At 39.1% G+C, this 17,844-nt stretch overlaps 2 protein-coding genes across 2 annotated transcripts in view; one reads left to right on the top strand and one right to left on the bottom strand.

Annotated features, from left to right (window-relative positions):
* LOC137239884 (uncharacterized) overlaps positions 1 to 17,844 on the bottom strand; it is a 235,849-nt gene that overhangs the window by 127,232 nt on the left and 90,773 nt on the right. The gene's annotated exons all lie outside the window — the stretch shown is intronic.
* The window catches only part of LOC137239882 (cocaine esterase-like), a 60,021-nt gene that overhangs the window by 35,761 nt on the left and 6,416 nt on the right, over positions 1 to 17,844 (top strand). The window contains exons 2-5 of the mRNA XM_067765654.1: positions 2,191 to 2,343; positions 2,406 to 2,921; positions 2,987 to 3,122; positions 3,180 to 3,370. Of these exons, the coding sequence (XP_067621755.1) occupies positions 2,191 to 2,343; positions 2,406 to 2,921; positions 2,987 to 3,122; positions 3,180 to 3,370 (996 nt within the window). The remainder of the gene's footprint in view (positions 1 to 2,190; positions 2,344 to 2,405; positions 2,922 to 2,986; positions 3,123 to 3,179; positions 3,371 to 17,844) is intronic.

Below are 17,844 nucleotides of genomic sequence, written 5' to 3' on the forward strand. Positions count from 1 at the left end.
AAGACTGCAAGTGGTAGATAAGGGTCCTGTTCAATTATTTCTTAGTATGGAAGTCGAAAGAGAAGGTGAAAGGGGCGCAATAGCTATACGACAAAAAGGGCAAATCAAAGAATTGCTGCAACAACATGACATGTTAGACTGTCGTCCTATAGCAACACCACTCGATCCTAAGCAACAAATATTATGCGCTGATTCTAGTTGCAAGCGCGTTGGCAAACAAGAGTACCAGTCGCTGATAGGCTCGTTGTTGTATCTGGCGTTGTGCACAAGGCCAGATATTATACATACAGTGTGCAAGCTTGCGCAGCATAATAATGAGCCACATAGCGAACACTTGGCAGCGGCAAAAAGGGTGTTAAGATATTTATGTTCTACGATTGATTTATCGCTCACGTACAGTAAGAAGGGAACGCCGATACAATGCTATGCTGATGCTGATTGGGGTGGAGAGTCACTCGAGCGCAAATCGTTCACTGGCTATGTATTTCTTTTAGCCGGTGGTGCGGTGTCTTGGGAGTCGAAGAAGCAATCAACAGTGGCCTTGAGCAGCACCGAAGCGGAATACATATCGTTGTCAACTGCCGCAAAAGAGGTTATGTTCATAAAACAATTTTTGGACGAAATAAATGTACATAGGCCTGACAAAATTGTTGTAAATGGTGATAATTTAAGCTCATTACATCTTATCAAAAATGCTGTATACCATACAAGATGTAAGCACATAGAAATTAAATATCATCATATAAGAGATATGTATCAGAAAAATTTAATTGAATTACAATATTGTTCAAGCTCAGATAATATTGCAGATGTATTTACGAAAAATCTAAGCAAGTTAAATCATAACAAGTTTGTAAAATTGTTAGGTTTAATCTAGTACATGTAAAATAACTTCAAAGTTTCTTTTTGAGTTAAATTATTAATTTGTGACTGCAAATGAATACCAGATTTGAGGAGGAGTGTTGAAATTCTATTTCATGTGGCAACTCTGTTTTTTCATTTGCAACTTGTAATCGCATTTTTGCTTTGCGAATTCTTTCTTTGTATTCGTTTTTTTAACTTACGAATAATTCTTTTCTACTGTGTGTATCTAACCGACGTTGAAGTAAGTCGAAATAAAACATTCTTTATTGTTCAGAAGAGCGGCTGGTTTTTATTTTAAATTAGAGGACCTCCAACATAACCTAACTTCTCTTAGCATATAGACTAACTGATCCTATACTTTCAACATCTGGGTGGAAACATGAGCATCAAGATGCAGTTTCTCCATAGCCACCTAGACCGTTTACTGAAAATACAGGCGTTTTTAGTGAAGAGCAGGTCGAAAGTTTTCACCGAGATCTCCGAATTATAGAAAAGAGAAATCAGGGACGCTGGAACGCACATATGTTAACTGACTACTGCTGGAGCATTCAGAGTAGTGCTCCTTAATCAACTCATACAAGAAAATTTAACTCACTGTACTTGATATTAATAAAGTATATTTAACAAGCATTAATGGTACCAAATGAGGGAAATGGCATTTCCACTGTTCTAAAATTCAATGTTTAATGCCGTTTATTATTCTCTATTGAATTGTTATATAGCAATATTGTTTCAAAAACTGTTTTTAAATATAAGCAATAATGAATAAATATTCTAATCCTAGATGCTAGATGCGGCCGCCGTGGTGTGATGGTAGCGTGCTCCGCCAATCACACCGATAGTCCTGGGTTCAAGCCCCGAACAAAGCAACATCAAAATTTTATAAACAAGATTTCTTCAATTGGAGGAAATTTTTGTATGCGGGGTTTCCCCTAGGCAGTGTTTGGCAGGCACTCCGAGTGTATTTCTGTCATGAAAAGCTTCTCAGTGAAAACGCATCTGCCTTGCAGATGCCGTTCGGAATCGGCATAAAACAAGTAGGTCCCGCCCCGCCAATTTGTATGAAAAATTAAAAAGGACCACGACCAAATTGGAAGAGAAGGTCGGCCTAAAATCTCTTCGGATGTTATCGCGCCTTACATTTTTTTGTTTTTTTAGATGCTTCACTCTATACAGACCTTTCACGAGTTCCATAACCATTTCTCTTAGAAATATATGGTGTAAGGGTTTCCCTAAAACTCATACCACGATTTCATCAAGAAGATATTGAGCACATTATTCTAAATGTTTGACATAAGTAATTGTTATCAAATATTTTTTTCACAGCCTCCCAAAAGCCGTTCGGCTTGGAATAAAACTTTCGATGCCCGTAATTTTGGAATAATGTGTCCAAGCATGGAAGATCTAAGCACGTATAACGAAACGCAGCTACAAGAAGATTTTGAAGATTGCCTCAGCATAAACGTCTACACTAAAAACGTAGGGATAAGTTTTTTCAATTGTTTTTAGAAACAAAATTTTTATGTTGATTTTCTCCTTAGCTAAAAGCTCAACTACCAGTAATGTTTTATATCTGTGGAGGGGCATTTGGCTTTGCCTATGCAGCCCTTTATCGGCCACATTATTTAATGGAAAAAGACATTGTAGTTGTGGTTCCGCAATATCGTGTAGGGGCACTTGGTTTCCTTACCACACTCACTGACGAAATGCCTGGTAATGTTCCAATAATGGACATGCAGTTATCACTAGACTGGGTACAAAAATATATTCATCTATTTGGTGGTGATCCTACCAAAGTTACATTATTTGGACAAAGTGCCGGAGCAGCAATGCTTACGTCCGTTCTGGCAAGTCCTAAAACTAAGCCAGCTTATTTTAAAAATGCTATAGTGCAATCGGGCTCTGTATTGGCACCGTGGTGTGTCCAACGGAACCCGCTGGCGCTGGTTAAAAGGTTTTGTGTGGCTTTAGCTTGTACAAATTGTGACAGTAAGAGTGGGATAAATGAATGTTTAAGGAATGTTCATCCATTCGAGGTGGTGAAAGCGCAAAAAAAGGTGAGCAAGCTATTTAAAGAAATTTATTGTAACATATCTATACATATAGTTTTTGGTTCATTCAGATTAAGTTTTCCCCAGTGATTGGTGATATTCATGGCGTATTGCCAGACGAGCCCAAGACTCTATTAGCAAATTTAAATCGCACAATTCCATCAATGACTGGCTTTACCAAACATGATGGCAGTTTTTTACTTGCAGGTAGTTTAACATGTTATATTAAGAACCAGTACTGTAAACTACATTGTTTTCATTAAGAGAGTTACGACACTTTAGTGGAGCAGTATGGTAGTATCTCTAATGTTACTGTACGTGAATTTGCAAACTTACTCATCGCTGAAAGCAAAGATAACACTGGTTTGGCCTATAATTTGCTATTACATAATCTTTTTAAGCCCGAAATTTTGGATACGAACAATCACAGTGAAGCATGGTTGGCGTATTTTGATGTGAGTATAACGTAAGAACTATACATACATAGAGGTCTCTTGACTATGTCACCCTAGACTGCCACATCCAAAAAAGTTTTTGACGAATATTCATAGTCGAAGTTAAGTAGGTAGGTACTTAAAGTTAATTAAAACTTTGTGATTTAATTTCCTGTTAAACAACAGCAACTAACTTTAAGTACCTATCAAATTTCGACTACGAACAGCCGACACTCATTATTTTGTGATGAATTACAAGATAAGGCTTGCTAAGATTGAGTAACCCAACCTTTGGAGTAAATTACGATTAATCATTAAAAAGTGTTATCGCCATAGCATGTCAAAATGCATGAAAATATATTTGTTTGGTTAAAAAAAAGCTGGTACCGGCCATTTTTTTTCGACAAGAGTAATTCGGTAGTTTAGGCTCGGATTGTGACATAACTTATCCTTTTCTGAATATATCCACACTCTAAATCACTTTTGTCCAGTTTTCTCACTGCCGAATTACTTAGGTCAATATCCCAACATAAATGTGTTTTAGAGCTCGAAAGGAGTCCAATAATTATAATTGATTAAAATTTACAACAGGTGGCGACTGCTAATACACGCCCCAAAATGGTCGGGAGAGGTGTCAAAAGACGAGATAACAATAATCCAAAGGCACAAAAGAAAAAATTGGAATATGCCAAAGAGATATTTGCAAGAAAAGTCGAACATTTTTCATGTGGTTGTTGTAATTTTGATGACTTTGTTGTACATATACATAAGGACCGCGTCATCTGCGTAAAACTGCGGCGTACCGTGTAGAACTTCGTTTTTAATTTTCCTTTTTATGTTGTTTATCTCGACATTACTCCAAATTGTTTGGATCACTATTGACAAATTTACCGAGTCAAATGCTTTGGATAGATCGATTGCCAAAAGTGCTACATATTTCTTCCTGCCTACAAAACCAAATTTACTTTTATAAATAATTTGGTTTTCATTTAGCAAAATACCCTCAAAAATCTTGCCGATCGTTCTTAGCGATAGGTCTGTAATTTGAGCACATTTCTTTGCTTCGGGTTTGTGTATGGGCACCATAACACCTGTTTTCAATTCTTTTGGATATTCACCACTCATTGATAAAGTGGCCAAAGGTTCACTTAAAAATTCCCTTTATATATAACTTAAGGATCTCAGATCCTTTCACTTAAAAAAATTAAGGAGCCAACGCGCTCCACACAAACTAAAAAGTTGAAATTAGTACAACAATGAAATTTAAAGTTAACAAAATCTTTTTTATTTAAATGGTTGAATATTAACTTAAACACCAAATCGACTTAAGCATACGGATCCCCGACAGCAACTGCCCAAAGGTTCTTGGTGGTTTGCCAAATAAACCTCAGCGCCGGCGGGAGCGGCGCAACCCTTACGCAAGTGTGTTAGAATGCAGGTGAGAATGACCGTGGCCTTGATTTCCCACAAGCGTTCCATTATGAAATTATTGGTATTGCATTTCATGATGAAATACAAATATGCTTACGCTGCAGCGCATGCAACGATCGATGGGAAACATAATGTGCTGACGTTGCGGCGCGTGTGTTGATTGAACGTGGGAATGGTATGAATGGGCAGTTGCTGACCGTGTTAACTCCTCCCCCTTTAAAGATCTACGTCCCGTAGATTAGGTGTTTGGGGTGAGTCCTCGCGCCTGTGTCCGCGGAAGCTCTTGTTCAATGCCGAAATGTTCAAGGTAGGTATGTTTCATTTTGCTGTAATTCTCTTCCAAATTAACCAAATGACTGTGACCAACATAGCAAAGCCCACGATTTCCGATGTGATAAACCAGTCTGGTTTTCCTCTAAGATATCGAAGAAGCTTCACGTTTCCTGTTGTCATCGCATGGACAATGTTGAGGTTGACTGCGAGAGTTCTATTTGTAATAATGGACAGCATAGGAGGTAGTACTTGGATGCCAGAGCTGCTTGTGCTCCAGTAGGTTCTACCGTCGATTCGAACTGTTTCGTTGTACAGTTGTAGAATATATGAGCCGCTCAAGTCATTGGAAGTATTGTCTAACCAAATAGTTTTATTGAAATTGTCCAAGAGGATCGTGCCCTCCTTGATTGCCTCAATCGTTGAGTCATTTCATCTTATATATCCGCAATTGGTTTTCCACCTTTAAGCAGACGTGGCACACAATCGTCCTCTCGAAGTAGGTCCAATGATTCTTGCTTACATACTAGGGCGGGTCGATTTAAAAATCGCTCATTGCTCTGTGAAAATCGTATTCTAGGGATCAAAATAAGAAACTTTGCCGAAGGAACTATACCTCTAAAACGAATTCTAATGTCCCCCCCTTTGGGTCGAACTTTTGGGTAGCGGCAATTTCAATTCTACCTGCTGTGTCTTGTGGTGGCTTAAAAAAAAACAACACAAGCAATTTTACGATCTGCAATTGTGTCACAGTGATACCTTCATTTTTTAAGACGGTTGAATAAAAAACCCACTATGTTTACGGCATGCAAATGCATCACAGTGATGCCTTGGTTTTAAAAGGGGGTTGTAAAAACGCTAATTTCTAATATTTTTTTAAATTTCTTTTCTATTACTAAGTTAAATTCGTTTTTTCATTTACATATGTTCTGACTAAATAAATTTCCAAAGAGAACAAGTAAGAAAGGGACTGTCTTCGGCTGTGCCGAAGACTTCATACCTTTCATGAATGGGGCTGAACAATAATCTTATCCCGTTCGTAATCTCCGAATAATCGGATGTATAAGATAAGAAATATATAGTGAACAGATCTACATACCTTAACGATTTTTAAGATAAATATAAAATAAAAAACAGGTAGGTACTTTGTGTGAGGATGCAAAGTTTCAGGTTTTTTGTGGTCTGCGTGTAAAAACTATGACTACGAATCACGTATTTCAAAAATATATGACGAAAACGTAACTATTTGATGAAATTTGATGAATTTTGAATATTCTAGACTTAAAAAAGGGGTCAAAATGACAGTTTATATGAAGTATATAATATATATACGACCGATCTCTATGATTTTTTCAGACAACAATATATGCTATATACGTAAGCATTTTCTGAAATTTGAAGCTTCTAACTGTTAAAACGGGGCAGAAATTGCGCAAAGTTTCTTATCTGAACAATCGGTTGTATGAGATATATACTATGTGTACCACCGATCTCAATGATTTTTTCAGACATCAATATATGCTATACACGTAAGCAGTTGGTGAAATTTGAAGCTTCTAGCTGTTAAAATGGGGCCGAAATCGTAAAAAAAATATATATATACTATATATATATACTATATATACCATCATATATATATTATATATATCACCGATCTCTATGATTTTTTGACACAACAATACATACTATATACGTAAGCAATCGGTGAAATTTGAAGCTTCTAACTGTTAAAACGGGGAAGAAATTGCGCAAAGTTTCTTATCTGAACAATCGGTTGTATGGGATATATACTATATATACCACCGGTATCTATGATTTTCTCAGACAACAATATATGCTATACACGTAAGCATTTGGTGAAATTTGAACATATCTTAGTGATTTTTAAGATAAATATAAAATAAACAAGTAAGGAAGGCTAAGTTCGGGTGCAACCGAACATTACATACTCAGTTGAGAGCTATGGAGACAAAATAAGGGAAATCACCATGTAGGAAAATGGACCTAGGGTAACCCTGGAATGTGGTTGTATGACATGTGTATCAAATGGAAGATATTAAAGAGTATTTTAAGAGAGAGTAGGCCATAGTTCTATTGATGGACGCCATTTAGGGATATCGCCATAAAGGTGGACCAGGGCTGACTCTAGAATTTGTTTGTACGATATGGGTATCAAATGAAAGGTGTTACTGAGCATTTTAAGAGGGAGTGGGCCTTAGGTCTATCGGTGGACGCCTTTTCGAGATATCGCCATTAAGGTGGACTAGGGGTGACTCTAGAATGTGTTTGTACGATATGGGTATCAAATGAAAGGTGGTAATGAGTATTTTAAAAGGGAATGGGCTTTAGTTCTATAGGTGAACGCCTTTTCGAGAAATCGCCATAAAGGTGGACCAGGGGTGACTCTAGAATATGTTTGTACGATATGGGTATCGAATGAAAGCTGTTAATGAGTATTTTGAAAAGGAGTGATCCTTAGTTCCATAGGTCGACGCCGTTTCGAGATATCGCCATATCAAACGAAAGGTGTTACTGAGCATTTCAAGAGAGAGTGGGCATTAGGTCTATAGGTGGACGCCTTTTCGAGATATCGCCATTAAGGTGGGCCAGGGGTGACTCTAGAATGTTTGTACGATATGGGTATGAAACGAAAGGTGTTACTGAGCATTTTAAGAGGGAGTGGACATTAGGTCTATAGGTGGACGCCTTTTCGAGATATCGCCATTAGGGTGGGCCAGGGGTGACTCTAGAATGTTTGTACGATATGGGTATCAAACGAAAGGTGTTACTGAGCATTTTAAGAGGGAGTGGACATTAGGTCTATAGGTGGACGCCTTTTCGAGATACCGCCATTAGGGTGGGCCAGGGGTGACTCTAGAATGTTTGTACGATATGGGTATCAAACGAAAGGTGTTACTGAGCATTTTAATAGGGAGTAGGCATTAGGTCTATAGGTGGACGCCTTTTCGAGATATCGCTATTAGGGTGGGCCAGGGGTGACTCTAGAATGTTTGTACGATATGGGTATCAAACGAAAGGTGTTACTGAGCATTTTAATAGGGAGTGGGCATTAGGTCTATAGGTGGACGCCTTTTCGAGATATCGCCATTAGGGTGGGCCAGGGGTGACTCTAGAATGTGTTTGTACGATATGGATATCAAATTAAAGGTATTAATGAGGGTTTTAAAAGCGAGTGGCCCTTAGACGTATATGTGAAGGCGTTCTCGGGATATCGACCAAAATGTGGACCAGGTGATCCAGAAACTCATCTGTCGGGTACTGCTAATTTATTTATATATGGAATACCACTAACAGTATTCCTGCCAAGATTCCAAGGGCTGTTGATTTCGCCTTGTAGAACTTTTTCATTTTCTTCTACTTAATATGGTAGGTGTCACACCCATTTTACAAAGTTTTTTCCAAAGTTATATTTTGCGTCAATAAGCCAATCCAGTTACAATGTTTCATCCCTTTTTTCGTATTTGGTATAGAATTATGGCATTTTTTTATTTTTCGTAATTTTCGATATCGATAAAGTGGGCGTGGTTATGGTCGGATTTCGGCCATTTTTTATATCGAGATAAAGTGAGTTCAGATAAGTACGTGTGCTAAGTTTAGTAAAGATATATCGATTTTTGCTCAAGTTATTGTGTTAACGGCCGAGCGGAAGGACAGACGGTGGACTGTGTATAAAAACTGGGCGTGGCTTCAACCGATTTCGCCCTTTTTCACAGAAAACAGTTACCGTCCTAGGAGCCAAGCCTCTACCAAATTTCACAAGGATTGGTTAATTTTTGTTCGACTTATGGCATTAAAAGCATCCTAGACAAATTAAATGAAAAAGGGCGGAGCCACGCCCATTTTGAAATTTTCTTTTATTTTTGTAATTTGTTGCACCACATCATTACTGGAGTTGAATGTTGGCATAATTTACTTATATGCTGTAAAGATATTAACTCTTCTTTTAAAATTTGAATTTAAAAAAATTTTTTTTTAAAAAGTGGGCGTGGTCGTTCTCCGATTTTGCTAATTTTTATTAAGCAGACATAAAGTAATAAGGGTAATGTTCCTGCCAAATTTCATCATGATATCTTTAACGACTGCCAAATTACAGCTTGCAAAACTTCTAAATTACCTTCATTTAAAAGTGGGCGGTGCCACGCCCAATGGCCAAAATTTTACTAGTTTTCTATTCTGCGTCATAAGCTCAACTCATCTACTAAGTTTCATCGCTTAATGCGTATTTGGTAATGAATTATCGCACTTTTTTGATTTTTCGAAATTTTCGATATCGAAAAATTGGGCGTGGTTATTGTCCGATATCGTTCATTTTAAATAGCGATCTGAGATGAGTGCCCAGGAACATATATACCAAATTTCATGAAGATACCTCAAAATTTACTCAAGTTATCGTGTTAACGGACAGACGGACGGACGACTGTGTATAAAAACTGGGCGTGGCATCAACCGATTTCGCCCATTTTCACAGAAAACAGTTAACGTCGCAAAGTCTACTCTCCTACCAAATTTCAAAAGGATTGGTTAATTTTTGTTCGACTTATGGCGTTAAAAGTATCCTAGACAAATTAAATGAAAAAGGGCGGAGCCACGCCCATTTTGAAATTTTCTTTTATTTTTGTATTTTGTTGCACCATATCATTACTGGAGTTGAATGTTGACAGAATTTACTTATATACTGTAAAGATATAAAATTTTTTATAAAAATTTTACTTAAAAAAAAAATTTTTTTAAAAGTGGGCGTGGTCCTTCCCCGATTTTGCTAATTTTTATTAAGCGTACATATAGTAATAGTAGTAACGTTCCTGACAAATTTCATCATGATATCTTCAACGACTGCCAAATTACACCTTGCAAAATTTTAAATTACCTTCTTTTAAAAGTGGGCGGTACCACGCCCATTGTCAAAAATTTTACTAATTTTCTATTCTGCGTCATAAGTTCAACTCATCTACCAAGTTTCGTCGCTTTATCGGTCTTTTGTAATGAATTATCGCACTTTTTCGGTTTTTCGAAATTTTCGATATCGAAAAAGTGGGCGTGGTTATAGTCCAATATCGTTCATTTTAAACAGCGATCTGAGATGAGTGCTCAGGAACCTACATACCAAATTTCATCAAGATACCTCAAAATTTACTCAAGTTATCGTGTTAACGGACGGACGGACGGACGGACGGACGGACATGGCTCAATGAAATTTTTTTTCGATCCTGATTATTTTGATATATGGAAGTCTATATCTATCTCGATTCCTTTATATATGTACAACCAACCGTTATCCAATCAAACTTAATATACTCTGTGAGGTCTGCTCAGCTGAGTATAAAAAACATAAGCATTTCAAAGTGGGATTTTTCAAAATGTGCTCATACGACCCAAAGGGGGGGACATCAGAATTCGTTTTAGAGGTATGGTTCCTTCGGCAAAGTTTCTTATTTTGATCCCTAGAATATGATTTTCACAGAGCAATGGGCGATTTTTTTGCATCCCCACAAATCCACCCGGCCTATTACATACCATTGCGCTTGTAAGATGGGTGCAACTATCCTTGATGCTGTTTGCTCCTTGTTAACTAGGACTGAACTGTATTGCAATTCCACCCGATGGCCGTTCTTTGTTATTGACCTGGTGATTAGATGGTTGAACCTTGTTTCGGCCAACTTAGGCATGGCCAAAACGTAGAGTAGCATTGTGCCTGTGTGTAGATGGAAGGTACTCCGTACTCAATGGCTTCTATAACATTATTATAAGGGAGGACCTCTATCTCGCTTAAGATTCTGTTGATTTCTTCCTTGTCTAGCAGATTGCTGTTGACCACCCCTGCTTTAGCCATCTGACAGGCTTGAACCAATTTGTTGACATCGTCCCTCAGAATCCTTGCCTTGTGTAGGATTGCCTGTGAAGTCTTCATAATGTGATCATGCCCAAGAATTCCATTTGTGGCGGTTATGATGCCGCTGACAGTTCAGAGTTTACCTTGTATTGTTGATTGTTATTAGATATTAATGAATCCTGTACTTGCAAGACTTTATCCCAGTCCGAAGCGTTAGGAGAAACGGCCATCCATTTCCAAGCCGATCCTATCCAATTAATTGACCGTCTAGGCCGTTTATCTTTCGGGCCTTTTAGTTCAATGAGCTGAGCTTGGACTTTCTCCAAGTGGTAGGAGAGAACATCTGTAAAATCATTGGTTTCGTTTAGTTTTAATGTTTCGAGTTTCAGGCGACTTACTATTTCCTTAAATCGAGATAGGTTGATCCTGTGAATTAGTTTGAAGTATCCATTTGTTATCCAGCCGTACCCATCGCGGATTGAAACGATTGGAGAATCGATCTTGAAGACATCATACGTGTGCTCGGTTGGGCAGAGACAGATGCTGCGGGGATTAGATTTATTTTAATTATACTTAGTTCTAGTAAAAAATATTAAAGATAAGAATTTACAAGTCAACTTACGTCTAAAATAGTTAGTACTAGTAACTTTGAGGTAACAGGACATTTGAAATTGTTAAATTTTTTTTCCTTTTTTTGTTTTAAAATATTTACATTTGTTTTGATTTGTTTGAAAAATTTTGAAAAGTTTAACTTATAAAATAGTGGTTTTACATGGAATATTTTTATTCAAATCTTTTAATTACATAAGTTGATAAGAATTCTGAATGTGATGTGAGTAGCCCACATAGAATATACCCAATTTCCATTAATAACCTAAATACCTAGTATTAGAAAGTGAGTTGCTGCTGGGGAATTATGAAGACAAAGGAAAGAATTATTTGGACCGCTTGTGAAAGTGTTGATGGTTAGTATTTTGGAAAATTTGTTTTTGCTTTTTTTTTGTTAATTGATAGTTAGATGTTTGTGATTAATGGCTTAGTATTCTATTTTTTTATTTCGTGTTAGTATCGTTTTAGTAAGCTCTAGCAAGAGAATTCCATTCTCCTTTGTTTTTTTTTTTTTTTTTGTTTATATGAGAGCGTTTTTTCTTCTTCACCGATTTGGTGTTTATAATATGTGTACAATTTATGTACTCCAGTGATTCAAAATTCTTTTTGTTAAATCTGCAAGTTAATTGCACTCAAAACCCTGGGTCACAAGGATCTAAGCATAAGAGTTGCCTTCTGACCAATGTTATCTTAGACGTTTTGACGTCACTTTTGTGGAACTTTTTTCCACTTTCGATAACGATAGTTACGTTTCTGTCTTCACCGACAGTTTCTTCCTCATAAAGAGGCTTTTGTTTCGCCTTTATTTGTTTGTTGGAAATCAACAACTTTTTCCCTGTTTCAAAGGAACGCGGTGTTGTGCGTTAAGCGCTCGCGTTCCTGACCTCCTGTTCTTCCTCCAATAAGGCCTTTATATACTCCATAGTTTTTTCTCGGAAATTCACCAATTCCTGATAATTTATTCTTGAGGTCCGGTTGAGGAACACATCCGCTGGTTGTCGTTTGATAACAGAGTGGACAGTATTGTTGTATCTGTCCACTGCAATAGAAATGCGTTCTTTTAGAGTAAGTCTGTTATGTTCAACCGAAATACAGCGGTATATTTCCATCAACGTTGAGTGCAGACGCTCAACCTGACCGTTAGTTTCGCTTCGTTGTGTAGGAGTTTGGTAAATCTCTATGCCAAGGCATCGAATATAATTTAAGCCAAGGGGAGTCAAAAATCCCCTCTCATTGGCCATTACTAATATTTTCGGCACGGAGAAATAGTGCAGGAGATCAGTAAGCTTTCTTCGGAGGTGAACGGAAGATTTGTTCTTTATTGGGAAAAGCTTAGCAAATTTCGTGAATTTATCAATTTCGAAGAAGTCGACGTGTAAAATTTCGCAGGGATAATTTGGTATTGGAGAACATTGGAGCAACGGTTTCGCCGGATGCCTATGGTACTTGTTTAATTTGCAAGTATCACACTACCTAACGTAATCTCTGATTTGCCTGGACATTGCGGGAAAATAAAATTGCTCGAGTATTTGTGCTTTATGTGGATTTCTGTGGGCTCGTTTGTGCTCCCTCTCGATTATATCGTAGATCCTGTCAGGAACCGTAACATCTTCCACCACCTCTGGGTTATTCTAATGCGGTACCTCTGGAAGTTGTTAATGAACGCGTTTTGGAGTGTAGCGAGGAATATCTCAGGAATTTTTATCCCGTTTATCACATTTGGGTTGAGGCACTCTCTTAAAATAGTAACCAATGCGGCGGTATCCGATTCAGGAAATGACACATAGTGTCTGATATAGCCCGGATAAGGATGCTCCAGGCATTGTGGCCGATTACAGCCTCTGAAGATTGTTTGGTTTTTAAAAACGTTAAGGGGGCCTCTACATGTGGTATTAAATCCGAATTATCCTGATCAGCTGAATGCATCGTGCATTGAGTGACAGTGTCAATTTCGGGTTCTCTTTCGAGTCCAGGACTTGTGGGATCCTGTCCTGAAACAGATGGAGGTTGAACAATGATAGGTTCGGTTAGCACATAACAGACAGAGCATCGGCGCCTAATTAGATTTTCCCGGTTTGTAGATTATTTCACAATTTTACTCCTCTATCCTGGCCTTCCAGCGTTTCAGTTTAGCATTGTAGTTTCTGCAACTCAGGGAAAACGTTAGTGGTTGGCAATCGGTGTATGTCTTAATTTAACCAGATAAATTGTGGTTTAAATCAGAAGCACCACCATAGAACAGTACTCGTAGCGCTAGACCTATCAAAAGCTTTTGATACGGTCAACCATGGCACGTTGCTGCAAGACTTGGAAGGGCCTACCCTTCCACCATGTCTTAAAAGGTGGACCGCAAATTATCTGGGTGGTCGGCAGGCATCGGTGCAATTCAGAAACGAAATATCAAAGTCAAGAAGAATTAAACAAGGAGTGCCACAGGGTGGTGTCCTATCCCCACTTTTATTTAATTTTTACATATCAAAACTACCTTCGCTAAAAGAAGGAGTTACTATCGTTTCTTACGCCGATGACTGCACAATAATGGCCACAGGCCCGGGCCCAAAAATCGATGAGCTTTACAGAAACGGCTACGTCCCTGTTCTCTCCAGTTTTTTCGCCTCGCGAAACCTGGCATTATCACCGACTAAATCATCCGCGACCCTATTTACAACTTGGACGTCCCAAATGTCGACCATTTTGAACATCCACGTCGATGGCACTGCGCTACCGACTGTCCTACACCCCAAAATCTTGGGTGTGACGTTTGATCAAGATCTACATTTTGGTGAGCACGCAGCCGAATTATTCCGAAAATCCAGAGCCGTAATAAAACCCTCAAATCCCTTGCTGACAGTACTTGGGGGAAAGACAAACCACATACAAAGCAATTGGCCAGCCGTTTGCGTGCTACACGTCCCCTATATGGTCGCCAAACCTAAAAACTACCCACTGGAAGAAGCTACAGGCCTGCCAAAATACTGCGCTCAGAACCGCCACGGGCTGTCTTCTTATGTCCCCAAAACACCATCTACATAATGAGGCGAGAATACTCCCCATCAGGGAGAGAAATGAGATGCTAACCAAGCAGTTCCTGTTGAATACCCAGAAACCTGGGCATCCCAACAAACATCTGATTCATGAGTCCGCACCGCCTAGGGACTTAAGGAGTCATCTCCGTAAGCATTTTTAGGAAATACGGCACCTGAGAACTCAGCCGTATGAAGCAAAAAAACACAAGCAAGTCCTTGGTGAACTCCAAAAACAGGAGTCGGACCTTTATGCCGGGAATTTCCCGGTGAATCCAGTACTCGGGGAACAGTACCCAAAAAAATTTATGCCCCGCTTGCAATGTGTCCCCACATGACACCAACCATCTCTTTAATTGTAATGTTGAACCAACGCCTCTAACACCCCTTTCATTGTGGTCCACCCCTGTCGAAACAGCAACTTTCCTTGGACTACCGTTAGAGGATATTGATGACAATTTGTAATTGGTCGCGGCTATTAGGTGGGGCGAAGCATTGCTACAACAACAACAACAACCTGAGCATTCTTGCCTCGAGTGAGATTGGTTAGTGGTATTGCCACTTATGCCTAGTCTCTTATGAACTTCCTGTAATAAGAAGTCATACCTAAAAAGCTTTTCAAATCCTTGATATTTTCTGGTGGTGAAATAAGCTTAATCGCTTCGACTTTGCTTGGGTCAGCGCGAATGCCATCAGGAATGATGACGTACCCAAGGAATTCTACTTCTTTTTCGAAGAAGCAGGTCTTCTGCAGATTTACTTTAAGGTTTGTTTCGCGAAACCTTGCAAATACCTTTTCGATGTACAGTAAGTGTTCTTCCGGGTCCTTTCGAAAAACAATTATGTCGTCAATGTAGACATAACAAATTTTCCCTATATATTTCTTGAGGACGTCGTCGATCATCTTTTGGAAAATGGCGGGAGCATTTTTTAAACCAAAGGGTAAGCGTAGGAATTCGTATTTCCCATTCATCGTTGAGAACGCTGTCTTAGGTATATCCGACGCTTTCATCGGTATCTGATGAAAGCCAGACGTTAAGTCAATAGTTGTGAAAAACTTGGCCTGTCCTAAACTGGACAAGATGGATTTTATATCTAGGGTACGTATCGGCGATAGTGACAGCATTTAATCTCTTATAGTCAATCACCATTCTATATTGTTTTTCCCATTTGGCTTTGGTTTTTTGGGCACCACCCATATTGTGGAGTTGTAAGGACTTTTGGAAGGTCTAATAACCCCCTCATTACGCAATTCGTTCATTTGCCTGTCTACTTCTTCCCCCATACATACCGGATAAGGGTAACTTTTACTGTAGATAGGTTCAGGGATGTTTGTCCGTATTTCGGCTCACACATTTGTATCCACGAGCTCACTGCCATTAAGAGGGAGGAAAAGATCGGAGTATTTTCCAGTACTTCATCAACGTGCTGTTTTATATCCGCGGATACTTCCCTTCCTATTGAGTAATTAACCTGATTCGAGATTTTGGCCTTTAGTGGCAAATTGAAATTATTGAATTATTACTGCCCCTAACATTCTCAACGTATCATCGCCGATATTACCGGTGAAGGATGTCAGTCCCGGAAGGACAAAGAATGCTATCTTTGAAGGGAAGCCCACATCCCTGAAAAATTTTAAACCTATCTTTTTATTAATGAGTGGACATTAAAAACTTTTTCAACGGGATCAGCTCCAGCTGCAATTTCTTCGCTAATTAAATTTTTGTTGGCCCTGTGTCAATCAGGAAGTCGAGGGTGCGGCCATTTGAGAGTATGTACTCTAAGTATGGTACGCTAGATGGCCCTCCGATAGGAAATTCCCTTCACCCTCGTTCTTGGTCGATTCTTCTTCCTTGGTGTTATCCTCATCAATGCCGGTCGTTGAATGGAAAAGCCTTTGTTGTTTCCTCGGAAGGTTGTCCGATCTTGCTTAGCGTTTGAATGGATTAGGGCGATTGATATAATTTCCAGCTCGCGATTGTGTAGAGCGGTCCACATCAATTTTTTCGACGGGAGGATTCGTAGACTGAGTAGCGGGTGGAGCACGATAGTTACTTGAAAAACGCTCCCTTCTATCGAATGGAGCCCTGCGATCCTGGTAACGCCAGGTAGGCTTGGGTGGAATTACAGGTGGTCTCCCTTCGAAGGAATGTTTAATCTGGTTTAAATTGTTAATAGGGACCACTATACGATTATTACCTGGAGATCGGTGAAGCGATACGTTTCTGAAGTTGACATTATGCAACTCCAGGCATGCTGAATAAGCCTCTGGAAAAGTCTTGGGGCGTTGAACGAGGAGCATCCTTGAGAACTCCCCATCCAGACCGCGGATGAATACATCCAACGCAATATTTCTGTAAGTGTCCATTAGGACCTTCGTGGTTTCGTCAGTGTACGATTCGGTTTTTAACTTATTAAGAATCAAGTTGAATAGGTGGTTCACTGGAGCGTATAACTCGTCAACAGTGCCACCTCTCTGTTGCAACTGGCGTTCGAGAGTGCGGGCATCCCGCTTATCTGCGTAACGCAGAGCCAGGCACTCCTTTATTTTGGACCAATTGTCGTAAAAAATATTGTAGGAAATCAGAGCGTTATCCGCCGTACCGCGGACTTTTTGTCGAATGTGCTGTAATACGGCACGGTATAAGGGGTTTCCCTTGATGACTGAAAAGTCAGCAAGGATGGTCTCTACGGAGTGTACCCAGGACACGAAGTGTATAGGGCTTCCATCGAAAACTTGAAGCTCTTTTACGCAATCAGGCAGACGACATATTTCGCGAATGTCGGCCTCAGTAATGGGGGCTTGCGCCACCACTTCCTCTGTTGTCTCGCTACGCGGAGGACCACTGAAGGTATTATTTGCCTCCGTCACACGTCTCTCTAAAGTTTTCATCTTCTCCAGCAGGGCATTAACGGCATCTGTTAAATTCGTTACGTTCATTTTAAGATCCTTCATCCTTGTTACCGTTGAAAAAAAAGAAGTTATATTTAATTATTGGTTAAGTTCTATACTTACAGCACGACTAGGTTCATAAGTGGTGTTATACCGTGTACACTGTTTTTTCCTAAGAAGAGCTAGCTTCTATATATTTTTGGTTGCTTGTTTGCTTTTTCCAATATGAGGTTCTTTACCCTTTATAGCTTTTCGGTTTTTAATTTTTTGATATTATTTTTTTATTTGCTTATTTCAATGTAAGCTTCTTTCTCACTTCACAGCTTTTTTCCTATTTGATCCTTAAAGGATATTGACTTTCACAAGCGTTTCCTGCTCGGGCGCCACTTAAGGTACTCAGATCCTTTCACTTAAAACA

The sequence above is a fragment of the Eurosta solidaginis genome, chromosome 2 (assembly GCF_040869045.1).
Source record: "Eurosta solidaginis isolate ZX-2024a chromosome 2, ASM4086904v1, whole genome shotgun sequence".
NCBI classification, from domain to species: domain Eukaryota; kingdom Metazoa; phylum Arthropoda; class Insecta; order Diptera; family Tephritidae; genus Eurosta; species Eurosta solidaginis.